Source organism: Siphateles boraxobius, unplaced genomic scaffold (assembly GCF_051911475.1).
Source record: "Siphateles boraxobius isolate OS27281-9 unplaced genomic scaffold, OSU_SipBor_1 106, whole genome shotgun sequence".
Classification (NCBI taxonomy): domain Eukaryota; kingdom Metazoa; phylum Chordata; class Actinopteri; order Cypriniformes; family Leuciscidae; genus Siphateles; species Siphateles boraxobius.
This window is the reverse complement of record NW_027508707.1, coordinates 25,076-43,252: the sequence shown is the minus strand read 5'-3', so window position 1 is coordinate 43,252 and position 18,177 is coordinate 25,076. Positions and strand designations below refer to the sequence as shown.

The 18,177-nt window shown below is 38.0% G+C and overlaps 1 protein-coding gene across 1 annotated transcript; it reads right to left on the bottom strand.

Annotated features, from left to right (window-relative positions):
• Positions 1–3,624: 3,624 nt before the first annotated feature.
• hnrnpa3 (heterogeneous nuclear ribonucleoprotein A3) lies at positions 3,625–17,955 on the bottom strand. Its single transcript, XM_077247107.1, has 11 exons — positions 17,785–17,955; positions 16,536–16,658; positions 12,978–13,124; positions 11,177–11,387; positions 9,873–9,962; positions 9,643–9,735; positions 9,487–9,540; positions 6,146–6,280; positions 5,264–5,398; positions 5,110–5,180; positions 3,625–4,205 (listed from the first exon to the last, which is right to left on the bottom strand). Exons 1-10 carry the CDS (start codon positions 17,932–17,934, stop codon positions 5,128–5,130), a joined length of 1,191 nt encoding a protein of 396 aa, XP_077103222.1. The 5' UTR covers positions 17,935–17,955; the 3' UTR covers positions 3,625–4,205; positions 5,110–5,127.
• Positions 17,956–18,177: the final 222 nt, after the last annotated feature.

The window sequence follows — 18,177 nt, the reverse complement described above, 5'->3', positions numbered from 1 at the left end:
TTCCCGTGGGCATCACAGTGGATCCACGTGACAAACTTCAAGCCGTTGTGAAATCTGCGTGGGTACATGTTTCACCATCAAAAACTCCCATTGGTGTGGATTCCTACTGACATGACTGGATTTCGCCCACGAATATTCAATGAACAGTGTTCAATGTGGCCGCACCTTAATATTTTGTACAATTATACTACTAAATAGTACAAAAAAAATTAAGCTCGAGTTAATGGCAACACAACAAGAAATGTAAATACATATTTTGAATATTTATAAAATATTAGATTGTTTTATTTCACACTACAGTATTTAGAATTGGACTTTATTTGCATTATGCTCATGAGACTTGGCTTCATTTTCTTTATTCAAAATATAATTTGATACATATGATATTCAAAAAAAAAAAAAGATCTTCTTTTGATTGTAAGGTGAAATAAGATCCCAGATTAGTGAGATTCATCCACACACCATGGTCTATAATTGATCCTTCGCTAAGCCACGCCCGAAAACCGCCACCGTCCAATCGTGTCTTAGCAACCGTAACTAGTCGCGGGAGATCTGGCAAGCTTTCGAGCGAGGGAAACACGCCGAAGCGTTGTGTGTATGGATTGTGCAAATCTGATGCCCGGTATCCTAAAAGTTTGGACGGGGGAGTGGAATTTTTTTCCTTCCCGAAAATCTGAAAGCCAAGGGGATAAATGGTGTGCGTGGATCAAGCAGTGTGGGAGACCCCATTCACAATTACATGACCACAGGATTAACAAAAACACCTATTGCCTGGAAATAATTACGGTTCTTTGTTCATAATAGATTTATTTTAACGTAAAATAAGACGATTAAAGACTAGACGGAGGCTCACTGACATACTTTAAAGGGGACCTATTATGCAAAATTCACTTTTTTATGTTTTTGGACATAAATGTGCGTTTTCAGAATGCGGCTTTAGTAACGTCACTTAAGCCACAGGCCCCGCCCACGACTGTTGACCGACACTGCCGTTCTAACATAGACCCGCCCTGATCGAGTTCACCGCGAGTTGAGAGTTGTACACATCCCCCATTGCTGCACTGACGAGAATGTCTCCCAAGCATTGTCGGTGTTGTGTAGCTGGATGTATTAATCCACATATATCCACAGAGAGTTTATGGATAAGACTTTAATGCGGACTTCTTATACAGTATTTATTCAGCTCTTACAGTGATTTTCTGGAGTGAAACTGACGCCTCACCTTTTGTGTGATGTACAATAAACTTCATTGAACTCATCAGTATATTTTTACAACATTCGGACGCGGTCCGCTACAAAAGGCTTGCACTAATAGTGGATAAAAGAAAGATGGAAAAATAAGTTAAACCGTAATTAAATAGACTATACCTGTTCAGTCTCCATACAGCATATATTATCTGGCTCTGTGGGCATTATTGTCCGACTCCGGGTCGAAATGAACACGGCTACTGAGACTTTATGTTTTGATATTATCATTCCGTGAGATGAGATTGTCCTGACCATAGACTGTAAAAAAAGATGGACGACGCCACTTCGTTCTCTTCCATTGTCGAGAAGTGAAGCCGCCATTGTCCTGATATGGCGCTGACATCTTGGGACTTGAGTCTGCGCAGTTGCGATTTCGGGACCAGACATGCGCAGTAGTGAGCAGGAAGTAATGACGCGAAATCAACATCCCGCTCTGGTCCCGCCCTCACTCTCACTGAATCAACCGTAAAGCACACGCCTCTGCTGCAGAACAACCCAGTTTGTCGGTGTGAAATAATTAATTATAGAAATTTAGAAATTAAATTTAAAGCTTCAATCTCCTCAGTCCTCCAAAGATCCAGAAAAAAGTCTGTTGTTGCTTCAGTGACTACTTTGCTCAGAGAACCTGTCAATCACAGCTGTCAATCATGTACGCCACAGCACCGTTTTTATAGCATCAAATAACTAACTAAAAACAAACACTTGAAATTACATCAGCGTGATGAAAACTACAGTAAAGGACAGAAACTATCTTTGGAAAAAAGATACGTTTAGTGTAATTTAACTGTTTAGTTGGTCTCACGTCCAATTGGATAACACGGGGAGGCGGGGTTTATGAGCTATACTAGGACCAGTCACCGGGGGGCGATGGAGGCGCTTTGGCTTCACTTTTCAGGGCTTGTGCGGCACACTTGGTCCTGACCATAGACTGTAAAAAAATATGGACGTAGTGTCCATGACGTCACCCGTTGGTTTCTGAAGAGCGTTTTTGAAGCCTAAAGTGGGCGGAGTCGCTCGTCGCCATCTTGGAAGCGCGTCACAGTGCGTCACTCCCGGGTAAACGAAAATGGGCAAAAAGGCGGGACGTGGGTGGAGTTGAGGTGCCTGGATGCTGAAACTACGCCTGCCTAACTCAACTTGATCGAGTTTGCTCAGGCTAAGCTAATGTGCTACTGGCCTCGCGCTAAAGTGACAGCTGACTTGAAGAAGTAGACCTAAAGCCAATAGTTAAAGTTCATGTTTTTGCCTTTTGAAATAGTATAATAGTTAAAAGACATAACTAACCATGAGACTATGTGTATTGTGATGCAATATTATTCTCATGCAGTAACTTACAATATTTGCTCTGAGCGTGTGTGTGAGAGTGACAGTGATTCATGCGCATACAAGTCAGTCAGCGCGGCATCGCACGTCAAGTTCGTGGAGAGCTTTATTCAGTCCATTTGAAATAATCCCCAAAAAAGTATAAACACGGCAGAGATGACAAGTTCAGCAGCTGGAATCAGCTGAGGTGACATGATGGCTAACAGAGAGCAGACAAACGGCTAGTAACAGCAGCGGCAATCCACCTGTCACTCAAGTGGCCACGCCCTTGATTATGCAGCATTTTAAGGCTTAATATAATTTAAATTGCTTGCACTGGGACTAAAGGCTTTAGCTTAAATTTTTATGAAATTATTCTCTAATCGGTTGCATATTATGTCGTGGATATATCCCTCGAATGCATACTGCAGTCCCTTTTGTCTTGCTCTCTCAGATATTTCACATGTTCGCCAAAAATTACTAATTATCTCATTGGCAATGACTGACACCGGTGCATACACACTGTAATAGACGTGCCAGACGCGAAAGCTTGACAGGCGTAGCAACAGTAACTAGGGAGGGCGGGCTTAGCGAAGGGTCAATTGAGCCGAATGTAGTTTCTGAATCTCTACAAGAGGATCTCTTTATCAAATCACCATATATCTTGCACGGATTAATCTTACCCATCCAGAACCTGGCTGAAAGTCTTTTCAGCAACCTTACTGTCGATCGGGCGCTGCTTTTCCCATCTGCAAATTAAGCAGAAGAGTTACTCTTACCTTCCTCGTCTTCTGTCTGCCTCAAACCCTCATCCTCACGCTAGCATTGGCTCTCCGCTAGCCTTGGCTCTCCGCTAGCCTTGGCTCTCCGCTAGCCTTGGCTCTCCGCTAGCCTTGGCTCTCCGCTAGCCCTCCTCCTGTCCAAAACAGACGCTAGACACACTGGTCCAGTTGAGCTGTCCTGTTGTCAGTTCGCTTGTCTCGGCCTGAAGGCCTTTCTACTCTCATACACAACAACAACACGCGCTCAGGACAGCTGCACTCGCTTTCAGACTCAATGACGCACTAAACTTCATTATTACTAGAGCACAACTTTATTTCAACTGGTTTCTTTTTTCAATTGTCAAAATAGTTAAACAATCTAGACTTGGGTCTTTACAGGTTTGACATGTTACATGCCCTCAGATATGATCAAGTCTACTCTGTTTATCATTCAGAGATAAACAACACATGTACTGTATGCTCACAATATATAAAAATACACGTTACACTGTCTTCAAATCAAAAAATTAAAAACCCACCAAATAATATACTCAAGGCCACAACATATTGCATACTCACAACATATCATTTTGAACTACTCTGACTACAGTGTTTGATAACATAATATTTTTTTTTTCACTCTCAAAAATGCTAAAAAAAACAAAAAAACAATTACAAAGTATTTGGGGTGAGAGAAAAGCACAAAGAAAATCCGAGCGGGTGAAATGGAGCAGTAAGGAATGTACAGTACATACACTAACTAACACACGCTACTCTTGCGCGGCCAACGTTAAACACACACCGCTGCGATAAGAGCTATAACTGGCAGATCTTGGCCCTCAGTAATCTTTCCTCTCATCTCTCCTCATCACCATCTAACTCTGGATCTGAAGCCTGTTGAACACACACACGGTAAAACATCACAAGTCATGATCCTGTGTTACACTTCTGTGGAGTCTGTGGCTGCGTCCGAATTTGTCTACTTCCATACTGTATAGCAGGCTAAACAACAGTCTGTAGGGCCCTGTGGACTCAGCCCACGGAAGAAACACGGAATTTACTGTATAGTGCGGAATGTCACGGAATTTGACACATTTTTTAGGAACATGTGACAACGTGATTTGCCCACCCCCCCACATTTTTTTTTATAAAAAAAAAGATAATGATAATAATACATTTTGCTGTTTTTATGAATTCAGTTAATTAGATATGCTTTTTGATTGTAAAAATTTCATTAAACCATTAAAATGGAATCCAGAAATCTTAAAACAGAAAAACAGATTTTGTAATAAAAAATAAAAATAAAAAAAATATTTTTGATTAAATTTTTTATAAATTGGTGTTAAATTGTATAAGTTTCATGATTTAAATTAATTAGACATACTTTTTGATTACTAAAAGTTTTAGAGTCCAAAAAAATGTAAACGAAAAAAAAACGCAATCCAGAAAATTTCAAACAAGAAAAAAAAACTAATTCAGAAAATTATAAAATGATATTGGTGAAAAAACAAAAAAGATTTCATAGGGTCTAAAGTCCGCCACCAGAGTAGATGTTCAAACACTATTTGAAAAACAGTAGGTGAAAAGTACCTGAATGATCATATGAACACTTCACAATCTCCAATTTGAGAATGGAGGTCACATGATAATGGCAGATGAAGTACATCCGATTCATACACATTCATACTATATAGAACATACTTTTTGAACAGCCGTGAAGTAAGTTTCAAACCGAATGTAGCACCTACTATACAGTATGTGATGTGGGACGCAGCGTGTGTGTGGGCGCTGCACTTACCACAGACAGGCTGATGTGTTAATATCTCCTGGAGTTATACCCGCCGCCGCCCCCACCAGAGCCATATCCACCTGGACACAACAGTGCAGAGGCTCAGGACAAAACACGGTGACATATATACACACATATATATACATACATATACGCCATTTACCTCCGTAAGGTCCTGAGTTCCTTCCTCCGAAGTTATTTCCCTTCATGGGGCCGTAGTTGGACTGTTGTCCTCCGTAATTCCCGAAATCATTGTAGTTTCCTCCTCCTCCTCCTCCACTACTGCCACCAAAGTTACCTGGGATGAAGGTACAACAGCACAACTAATCTGAATAAGCCACAACATTTCAATGCACATTTATTATTCTACTATATAAATTTTTTATTCTAGTTTTACTATTTTTTAATGATTCCGAAAAGATGCATTAAATCGATCAAAAGCGACAGTAAAGACTTGTGGATTATATTATTACAAAAAATAGTTTTGCATAAATGCTGTTAACTTTCTATTCATCAAAAGAAACATGAAAATGTAAAGCAGCACGACTGATAGTAAAACATTTACTAACATTGATAGAAATATAATAAATGTTTCTTGAGCGTCAAATCATCATATTATACTGATTTCTGAAGGATCATGTGACACTGAAGACTGGAGTAATGATGAAAATGCAGCTTTGATCACAGGAATAAATTACATTTTAACAGTATAAAAATAAAATAAAAAGTTTTTTTAAATTGTAATAATATTTCACAATATTACTGTTTTAACAGTATTTTTGATGCAGCCTTTGAGAACAAACGAGACATCAAAAATCTTACTGACTCCAAACACTAGAACGATAGTGTATTTTTTATCATTTGTTTCAATTAAATGATTCGTCGGTCCATGTCATTACAAAAAAAGCTTGTCTGTAGTCAGAAAATAACATGTGCTCCGCCTCTAAAACGACTTCCATTTTAGGATGACATCACTGAGCCCTCGTTTAGCCCCTCCCCTCCAACCAGCTGTCAAGTACATGTCTTAGCTTTAACCATAATGTACCTCCAAAATTCCTGCCGTCATTGTAGTTGTCATATCCTCCAAATCCTCCTCCGCCTTGGTTACCGTATCCAGGACCTCCACCGTACCCCCCACGACCCCCTCCACCGCCAGCACCTCCTCCATAGTTATTATTACCTGCGGTCGCAAACACAGCACAAACCTGCACTTCAGCGATAATCTCCTCAGTCCGGCTCTCGGGGAATGTGACTGGTTGGTTGATTGGGATAAGTTAGCATAAGTTAGCACCTAACCCTAACTTCATTTGCACCACTTCTTAAGTGCTTATTGTTGGTTTTTTTGGACATCTTCCTTTTCAATAATTATTTGATGTCTTCTAATGTATTGGTATAGTTGTCTTTGAACAGGTTGAGGATTTGTTTTGCGAGTATAAAATCGCTTGATACTTGTTCTTATTGCCTGGCGAAGACCTGTTTTGGTCAAAACGTTGCAAATTATTAAAGATTCATGGGAGCAGATTAAGCAGATTGCTGTTTTTATCACTTCATAAATATATATATACTTTTTATATAAACAATATATATTTATATATGCAAATCTGGCATCAATTAACAGCAAGTTTTCTGCAAATAAACACGTGTCATGTGTTCAATTTGGACTTTTAATGTTCCTTTGTATTGGGTTATTTCCTGTTTTCAGTTGCCATTTTGTAGTCGTCTTGTAGTTTTGCTGTTGATCATGCCATTATCGTTCCCAGTAGAGCTGGGCGATATGACAATATAACCATACAGTGCTTAGCATAAGTGAACACACCCATGCTAAAGTTGAGTAAAAAGGGGAATAAAAAAATCATCTTTTGGAAATTGATCTTAATGCCTGAATTAAAAAAATGAGGAAAAATCCAACCTTTAAGGACACCAACTTTCTTTGTGAATGAATAATGTATCGTAAATAAATAAAAGTTCTTCCTTAAAATACAGTTTGTGTAAGTCAGGACACCCCTATGTTAAATTCCCATAGAGGCGGCAGATTTTTATTTTTAAAGGCCTGTTATTTCATGGATCAGGATACTGTGCATCCTGATAAAGTTCCCTTGGCCTTTGGATTAAAATATCCCACATCATCACATTCACTTCACCATATCTAGAGATTGGCATGGAGCACCTTCCATAAGATCATCTCTCAATGCAAATCAAACCAGCTATTAGGCTAACTGAAATAACACCATGGGTGTGTTCACTTATGCTAAGCACTGTATATCAACAGTGTCTGGAAAGTAGGATCAGACGATCATCGACAATATGGGGAAAAATGACATATATTTCACATGCCCCATACACATATTTATTCACATGCAAAAGCATGAGTTAAATATTTTCTACAGGTTAGTAGTTCGTAGGGTTAGGAATAGAAAATCAATTCCAGATAGGCCTACTTAAGGCCAGGAATCAGGTATTTGTTATAAAATCTAATTTTCGATTTTGCTTATCGATTCCTGTGTGCCCATTTTAATGTGATTTTAAGCCATTCTTTAAGCGCAAGACGTGGGAGAGAACTTATTTATCAAAATATCCCCGTAAACACTGTTGGTTTTGTCATCAGTGAACAAACAGTTGAGAAAGAAACACAGCAGCCATAGCTAGACCTGCTACCACCTGTCATTAATGTTAATCAAAGAACAAAACTAAAAGAAAAGCACTCACTTATCTTGACAGAATAACTTGTGTAACTTTAAGTAGCCTGATCTGTGTTTATTTGCCGGTTGTTCGGCGCTGACGGCAACGTGTGTGTGTGTGTATGCGACTGCGTTTCCTGTCAAACATCATTTATCCTTACTTTCATAACTCTCATACTTTCATGTTTTGTATTCCTAAGTTGATGTTGCTATTCATTTTAATGCAATTTTTTTTGTTTTGCAGATGAAAAAAATTAAACCATATCCTGTAAATTCGGAATAGCAGTATTATCTCCCATTTTAAAAATAATATTATCAAGAATTTTATTTTGGCATGCAGTCTAATAAAAGTTCATCAGAAAAAAAAATGGTAGCAGCCTATGAAACAGCAGCTGTTTCTGAATATTAATTTAAACGTGTACATAATGAATAATAACTTAAAAAAAATCTTTAAAAATCACAAAGTATGACCATTGTAATAAAAATGAGACACACACACACACACACACACACACACACACACACACACACACACACACACACACACACACACACACACACACACACACACACACACACACACACACACACACACACACACACACACACACACACACACACACACACACACACACACACACACACACACACACACACACACACACACACACACACACACACACACACACACACACAGTTTCTAATGTTGCCAGCTCTATTATAACTTATTGGGAGCGTTAGTTTGCTGTAGATTAAAAAATAAATTACACAAATATAATTTCATTACTTCTGTTTGTAAATAAATAAAAATAAATAAATAAAGCAGTATTTTTTCTTTATAAGCGGCCTAAGGAAACATTGAAAGAGAAAAATAACCTTCCTGTTTTTGCTCATAACGAACAAATTAGTTTTTTATACCCGATTTTAGACAAAGAACAAATACATTACAGCTTAAATAGAAGTTTTAAAACAGTGCTTCACATTATTATTAAGTAAATTAAACTTATCATCATGAAATGCATCTACTCAGACGATAAACGTCAAAAAGAAACAGAGAAACATAGGCATCTATTATTCTTATAATCAACGAATTTGTTTCAAATTTGTATTCAATTGTTCTTCTCACGAAACTAAATTCATTTCAAACACAAATTCGATAAGAACAGTGTGGAAATTTTTAGCAACACAAACATAACAGCGAAGCTAATGTTTTATGATAGTTTAAGCTCAAACTAACAAAATTAAACCAACTGAATCAAAGGCTATCATTACATAAAGTGCAGGGAAACTCAACATGTATCCGGCCGGGGGCACGGCTCGAGTAGACCATATAATCCGATAATATGTTTTTTAAGGCGATTACTGATCAAATATTTGTATTGATATAAAAATAGCCCAGGTGTTTCTAGTTTTCTCACAGGCCCTTTGTGTATAAATACACCAATGTTTTCCTCTGTGTTTTGTCAGTTGTTGTTGCTGGATTTGTTTCTGTTCCCCTCTGTGCCCCTGTTTTTTGGTTATTCATATTTGTGTTTTTGTTTCATTTAAGTTACCCGTTTCCTGGCTTTTTGTTTAGCTCTTTTCACTTATCAAAACCACTTTGAGCCACTAGCTTCAGCCTGATCCTGCATGTTTGTTTCAACACGTTTTATCAACGAGTCTGCTTTTGTGCTTATTGATCATGTAAATGTCGTGAAACTGTCCCCACCGAATCCGTTGTATCCGTCTCCTCCGTATCCACCCCGGCCTCCTCCGTACCCTCCTGTAAAAGATACAGTGTTGAGCACAGTGTTATTCACACCTGAGGTTGTGCTCTACACACTCACACACAGGATCAGATGTACAGTATCACATGTCATCTCACCTCTGTCAAAGTTGTCACCGCCGAAGTTTCCTCCTCTGTTCATGAAATTATCCCCACCTCCACCTCCACCACCACCACCACCACCGCCGCGATCTGAGAGCGCATCCGACAGCGCGTTACATATTATTAACAATAACCGCACGCAATGTTTTGAATATTACAGCAATAATTTATCATGAACCTTTCAAAACGTAAAAAACATGTCTATATCTATTAAACATGCTACTTACATCTCTGATTGGAGCCAGATTGCATCTCCTGCTTTGGAAGGGCTTTTCTTACTTCACAGTTATGAGAGTTGATTGTGTGATATTTTTGTGCTGATGAAAAAGGAAAAAAAATCATTTTAAAAAGGCAAAACAGAGATATGTTTGCTCAGCTACTGTATAAAACCTGTAAGAACGGGGATTTCTTGACATAATATGGGTAGTTGACACAGGATTTTTATACAGTTATGGCCAAAATTATCTACCTACAAGTTTGAGTAAACAATCAAATTATGAAGATAATATTTTAGGCTTTTTAAATCATTTAAATATGAAGAAGGAACAAAACACTAAACTTGGTTAAGGTATTTATCTGACGAAGTTTATGTACCAAAAAAGCCTACAGCTACAGATTTTATTTAACAACAACAACAAATGCACAGAAACACAAAAAGATCACAGGGAAAAGCTTACACTGACCACGACAATCAGTTATATTTCGTTGATTATCTCGTTTTTGCATGTGTTCATAATTACGGTAACATTCAGAATAAGGTCTCATTTTATAACATTAGTTAAAAGTATTAACTAACACAAACTAACAATGAGCAATACATTCGTTACAGTATTTATTTAATCTTGGTTAATAAAAATACAGTTGTTCATTGTCATATTCATGTTAGTTCATGGTGCATTAACTACTGTTAACAAATACAACTTTTGATTTTAATAATGCATTAGTAAATACTGAAATTAACATTAATAAATGCTGAAGAAGTGCAGTTCAGTATTAGTTTATATTAACTAATGAAACCTTATTAAGTGTTTCCATTATTTCTTTTTATGACAGCCTGGCCAAAACTTTTGTCACAAATAACACAATTATCTCCGAGTACAACTACACAAGAGCTTACATTTTTAATAATATTTTAATAAAGAGTGATGTCAATTTTCCAAGGCCGTACAATCACTTTTGGCCACTACTGTACGTCAACATGAATATTTTAGCTAAAAATAGATAGAATTTTTAGGGAACGTTTATTTTAGTGTATTATTGAGTTTTAATTTTAACCACTTTTTTTGCAACCACTTAAAATAGTATTTTGCAAAACTTTTAATATTTACACTCAAGTACAAATATTCCATGTAATTTATCAATGAATGGCAGTTCATATTAGCTACATAAACGATAATTAAAAAACAATCAGCAAAAATGCTGATAAAATAGTTTTAGATGGACTAATTTACCCATAAACGATTTATTCTGTCAGTCAGTCAGCCATTGTGTGACTAGCAAATGAAAGTAAATGGTTTCCATTTAAACTCACCAACAATTTTATCCACAGTATCATGATCATCGAAGGTGACGAAGCAGAATCCTCTCTTTTTGCCAGTCGAGCGCTCCTCCATTATGTCGATGGTCTCGATCTTCCCGAACGGCTCGAAGTACTCTCGGATGTGATACTCCTCTGTGTCTTCCTTGATCCCCCCCACAAAGATCTTCTTCACTGTCAGATGAGCTCCAGGTCTATTAGAGTCCTGGATAGTCAAAGTCAATTCATTTATAGTAGTATCATGATGATTTCTGAAGGATAAGTAATCGCTGATGTAAATTCAGCTTTGCATCATAGAAAAAAATTATATTTTGAAGTATAGTCAAATAGAAAACCATTATTGTAAATTATATTTCACAATATTACTCAAACAATAACTGATCAAATAAATGCAGCCTTGATGAGCAGAAGAGACTTGTTTCAAAAACATTAAAAATACTAATGTTTCCAAACTCTTGACCTGTACTCTACATCTTAATTAAAGATATCTTAAAGGGGTCACATGATGCTTTTTAATGTTTTAACTTTTCCTTTAGGGTGTGTAATGTATTTGTTCCTGCATATATATAAGATCTGTAAAGTTACAATACTCATAGTCTCCCACAAAGGGATTTATTCTAACATAAACACTGATCCAGACCTGCATAAAACCCCTTGATCCAAGTCCAGATTTACCAAACCTCTGCAAACATCCACGTCACAATGTGAAATATTAGCATAATGCTGGTCAAAGAGAGAAGACGAGGCTTCAGTGAATTGTAGTGTAGTCAATGTGTGTTTGCAGGCGAAAGCAAAACCCTTTAGTTTGGCCTTCCGAAACCAGATGAAATCAGGAATCAGTGTTCTCAAGCAGTACAGCCCAAAGGTTGCTTGAGGACATTTTACAGAGGACATCTTCCTGAACCCAGGAGAGTAACGTATGTTGTGTTTGCGAAGTTGGTTCCGATCATCCGCGTTTTCAGAATCGGGCTTGAGCTGATATATTAATACAGACGAGACGACATTATTGACTGTGTGTTTACAGGTGCTTCAGAAGCTGAAGCTCACGAGAAGGGTCGTTACATTTCTGACACGCTTGAGAAGTCTGGCCAATCACAACGCACCGAGTCTGCTGGCCAATCAGAGCACTCTCAGCTGTTCAGGAGGATGGTCTTTGTAGAAATCAGTGCGTTTCAGACAGACTGAGAAGAGAGGTGCTGCAATAATGTAGTGTGTGAAAAATAATGTGCTTTTTTTAATGTAAACCCTAGCGCTAAAAATGATCTTCAATTCAGACTTTCTTTCTCAGAATTCTAATACTTTTTCAAATTTATTTGTTAAATGAAAATAAACTAAATAAAAATAAATAAACTTTTGAGAGTAATTAAAACTCAAAAAAGCCTCAAAAAATTATAAAGAAACAACAACAAAAAAACGTTGAGATTTTTTACAGTGCAATTCAGACTTTCCTTCTCAGAGCTGTGAGTTTCTGGCTTTATTTCGGGCAATTCAGAGTTTATTTCTTGCGATTTTGAGTCAAAATCTTGCAATTCTGAATTTTGAGTTAAACTCGTAACTGCGAAAAATAAAGTCTGAACTGTGAAATATAAACAATTCAGAGGAAAAAAAGTCAGAATTTCAGGATACTAACTCAAAATCACTAGAGATTTACTCTAAGTGCAAGAAATTAAGTCAGAATTGTATTCGAAACTCACAATTCTGAGAAAGAAAGTCTAAATTGCAAGACATTAACTCATAATTGAGAGAAATAATAAACTCCATGTGCAGCTCAATGATTTAGTGAATGTAACCTTACCTCTCGGGAAACGGCCCGTTTGGGCTCAACGACGCGACCGTCCACTTTGTGTGGCCGAGCTGCCATCGCAGCGTCAACCTCCACGCCACAGGAGTACGTCACGAAGCCGAAACCTCGCGAGCGCTTGTTTGCTGGATCTCTCATTACCTGAGGAAAGATCAAATCAATAATATCATCAATAACAGTGGTTTTGTTGCTGTTATTATTAGTGGTATTTCTATAGACCCTTTTTGTGCCGACATCACAATTACGTCACGGCGTTCACTGGACGCAAAACCAAGGAAAAACTGGAGGCGGCCGATACAAACCAGCACAGATTCGGCTACATTAGGAGCTTAAAATGTCATCTTTCACTTTACTGTGTATGTGTATATGTGTGTGTCTGCCGTACTAGATGCAGCATCATCCGGCACTAAACAGCTCTCAAACTAAATTAAACTGAACATTATTTCATAGAATGGCACTTTACTGCATAAACAGCATTAAATTACATAATCCCTGTCTGCTAACTGTGGTGTCTTTTATAATATGTTGTTGAAAATTGTGGCGTCTTTTAAATTGTGTTGTATCGGATTCAATTTCAATGTTTAGCTGTTACTTTGTACTGTGATGACCTGACGGGGGACCTGTTTTTATTTATTTTTTTATAAATCTTGTTGGGTGCAAGAATCGACAGAGTACAGGCTTCCCATTTGAAGTTTTATCGCATAATGTTTTCTAAATTATTGTGATTATTTGTGAATCATCTGTGATTGTATACATTGTTGTGATTGATTGAGACTAGACTTCGTGAAGAACCTGGTAAGAAAAATGATCAAATACATAAGTTAAAAAATGTATTTGCTGTACCTGGAATTTTTATTTCTAGAAAATATTCACATTAAAATTGCACCGTAATGTCACTCTTTACATGGTGGTCTTCTGGCCTTGGCGCTGACTAGGCAGAACTTCGGATCGCACCACCACACAGGTCGTTTAAGTGACCATTCAGCAAATAGTTATAGACATCTATAGATTTATATGCCCTCAGTTTGTCTTCACGCTGGGTTTCTCTATCAGGTGTAGGTGTAGAAGTCAGGCCACTCAACCGGAGGATTAATCATGTCAGATCGTCCATCATTGAGTGAGTGTGTACGGCTCGGCCAATCTGGTCCCGTCCGTTAACATTAACTTTTTTAAATAACAAACAATCGCGGTCCTGGACAGTGAGTGACCTTACACATTAAGATAAAATCAAATTTTGATTTGTCATTGTTGAAAATCAAGCTAAAAAAACAAAACTTGCTAACTAGCGTTAGTGAAGCGGCCAGGGGAATCGTTCTAGCTCCACCTAAGCTCCGCCCACATAAAACATCATGTTCACTAACTGAAAATCGGTGTGTCTATATGCAACTCATTCACAATTGTTGGATGCTTGATTCTGATTGGCTGACAGATATTCTAAGTGGCTGATTCATTAAGCAGCCTAGTAATTAAAAGGTTTGTATGCGTGAATATCAGCATGACTCATTTTCAATAATACAATGGTCCATTGTTAATAAATATTTATTTAAAAAAAACACTGTGTGCACTAGGGGTGTCCATGGTTAACCGATTAACCGTTAAAAATTGCGTAACCGAGTGAAATATTTTGCTCGGTTAAGTGGCGTCAATGGCGTGCATTGAATTTAGTTGTAATACATTTTTGCACCGCCAGAGCGCTCCCAGACATTTGAATTGTCCACAAGAAGTTCACTTTTCATAATTTTAAGGCCGTAAATAGGCTTTCATTTCTCAAATAGTGTAATGTCTTAATTTTAGTTTGAATAGGTCTTAAATTAAGGAAAGACGAGGTGTATTCACCTTGCTGAGGGGGATGTGATCAAAGCCTGGAGTGGAGCGAAAGCACGTTCCTCTCTCAACTCTAAGCATTCTGTAATCACTTCGCTAACAGTCCACTCCTGGTTTTCAATTCCCGCTCACAGAAAAAAACTAACATGTAAAAAGACCGCTCACAAGTAAACATTTTTTTAATAGTTGGTTGGGATGAGTAGCCTAACTGAGTAGCCTATTTAATTGGAATATCAAATAGGTTGTGCGATTATTTAAAAAAAATCTCCATCTCCATGTTTTCGGTGCTGACGCGGTCATGTGATGTAGCCTGGGTTGCGCTGCCAATAACCTAAAAGCTGTCAAAAAGAACAGGCAAAAGTAATGATTATGAATATGTCAAATATAGCAAGGAGACATTTTAATTGTTTCCAGGCTCAATCAGCTGGAAAGATGAAGTTGACAATGCTGATTCGCGATCTTCGCAGTGACCTCGCCAGAGAGAAATGCACTTTTCATACGGATTACACAAGCAGAGAGCAGTCTGTTTTCTTTCGTTTTGAATTGTTGTGTTTAAAAGTAGACATTTCAATATAGATTTATTTCTCAGGTCTGTGAGACAAGTAGGCTACCTTATAGCCTACGCTGAGTTTCGGAATTCGTTTATGAGATGAGCTCCAGTTCACGCGCCGGCGGCTCCGTATTATCTAATGTCTGCTATATTTACTTATTTCCAGGTAATTGGTTGATGAAAAATTGATTAAAATTAAGATACAATTAATACAAAACGAAATTCACTTTAAAGAAAGGCTTTGTGCATTCTGTTTGAGGTCTCTGTGAAAGTTTTAGTGCCGCTTCCAGAACTGCCACGTCCCATTGTTTGTTCCATATAAATGCGATACACAATAAAATAAAATAAAATGAATATTTTATGTTCTGGGGAGAACTGACCCTTCTTCATTTGGTAGTAGTACTTTTGGTTTGTGCAGTGTAATTCACAGAATTAGGTAGCCTAAAACAATATTTTGCCACCTAAAAGTTAAAGATGTTTTGTGCAGTTATTAAAGGTGTTAAAAATGAACTACCCCTTTCTCGTGTGTCTCTATCTCGGGGTTGCGGCGCGTAGACTATGGTTAACCGAGTATTAACCGCTAAGGGCCTCGGTTAACGGTTAATGAAAAACATGAAAACGTGCAGCCCTAGTGTGCACCATACGTTACAGCAGCTATGTTTCATTCCATCTATTTTTATGCAAATTTCTGAATATTATATATACACAACAAAAAAAAGCTGTATGGAAATGTCAAGATGCACATACACAAATACAAATTTAAAAAATGTGCATGCAAAAAACTGAATTGAGGCATCAATTCATCTTTTTATCTGATAAGGAGATATAGGCATAAACTGTGATGGAAATGCATTTACAGAATAAATCCGTCGATGTGCAAAAAAACAAAAGTCATGTGACTGACTCAACAGATCATGTGATCAGAACAATGGTGGAGAGAGAGAGAGAGAGAGAGAGAGAGAGAGAGGGGTATCTTTGGATGGACGACGAGGTCTGTCCATTTTTAAACCTCATTTTTGAAAAAGAAGTGACTTCAAAGCTTGATGGAAAACGAGTCCATACGTCCATGGTTTTCCTCGATGAAAAAATTGGGATTGCATCTGCTGCAGACAAATTTCAAAGTGACTGCACTTAGTCACTAATGTGAAACTGAAAAGCATGACATGACGGCCACTCACCACGCAGTCTGTGAGTTTGCCCCATTGCTCAAAGTGTGCTCGTAAACTGTCCTCTGTGGTCTCGAAACTCAGTCCACCAATAAACAGCTTCCTGAGCTGCTCCGGCTCCTTACTGACTCGACCCTGTTCACATAAAACACAGTTACATATCAGACTTGTTATCTTCAACCTTTGCCTATTTACAAATATGCGTCATTAGACAGATACAACTGGCCCTGTATGATGCATAATGCTCTAAAGCTATTAAGTTAATTGTTTAAAGCTGATAACATGTGTTCACTGAATGTGTGGGTGTTTCTGCTGGTGAGTATGAGGAGCATGGACTGCATCAGGCCATACTTTTGCCATATTACGTGAAGGCTAATTTCATATTGATTAGATTGAGTGACGTTAGCCCACCAATCCCTCCTAATTGGCTGAAAGAGGGCGTTCAAAAGGTGGGCTCTTGTCAGTTAGCCTATTACCTTATCTATTACCTAGGCTTGATTCATGAATATTAATTAGAGCACGTGATTGGACGCTCCAGAAGATTACCTCACAACGTCATTGTAACATGTTAATATTCATTAGCTAACCCTAAGCCATAGTAAGATTCGTATTTCGGCCGGTGGCAGAACAAGGTTTCAATGGCATTACATCAAAAGGAATAGAGTGGCTATGTGTGTACACGAAGATCAAAGATTACACGCGCATTCTTCCGAGATAAAGACAAAATTCACGAGGAGACGGTTGGAAATAAACCGGAGGCTGAGGAGGAGCGTCTAGAACATTCCTCGCCAACGAGTTCACGCGCCATTTTAGATTTCTTTTTCGTGTTTCCTCCATATTGTAAGAGATGATATTAAAATTAAACATTCAATTCTTGCATCTGTATTTCATACGGTCATGTTTGCAAAATAACAGGCTCAATATTCCGTCAACGATAGTCGACAACCCCCTCCCTAACCAAAACATTAGCAGCACGTTAAACATTTAACCACGAGTTCATGCCTGGCACGAGTTTGGTGTTTAAAACAGTAACTGTAACACCAAGAGTCTCGTGTTTCGTTTTAAAATAGCAATATATCCGTCTTAACGGTTTGCTTTCAGTATCTGCTCTGCTCTCGGCCACAGACACACGGCTGGGTCAACATGACAGCAGCAGAATGCACCATTAACACCAAGCCACTAAAATAAACTCACATAAGATATGTATTATTGTGAATTCTCCACACTCCATATAATAACAGGAATATTAATAAATTGGTACCTCCATGCTGCAGCTTTTGCGCCCCCTCGGTCTCTGCACGCCACGCGGAGTAAAGCACTGGTGTAATGACACACTTCGGCCATTGGAGGCGCTGTCGGACACTTCAGTAGCGGTTATAAACGGAACTGATTGCGTCTGGCGGAAGAACATTGTAGCCGGAGCTACTTCTCTCTGTTTATGAATATGACGAGTCACAGATACTGAGCTACTCCGCAGCGGTTGGTCTAAAATAGTCCCAATATAAACGCTTATTTTAGGCATATTGTAGGGATTCAGGATAAGAAAAAAAAGAAGATGGATTTATTATATACGTTTTGAATAAAAAAAGTTACTTTAACAATGGCTACTAAATTCTGTAAAAAATATATTGCCCATAGTTCATGTTAACTAATG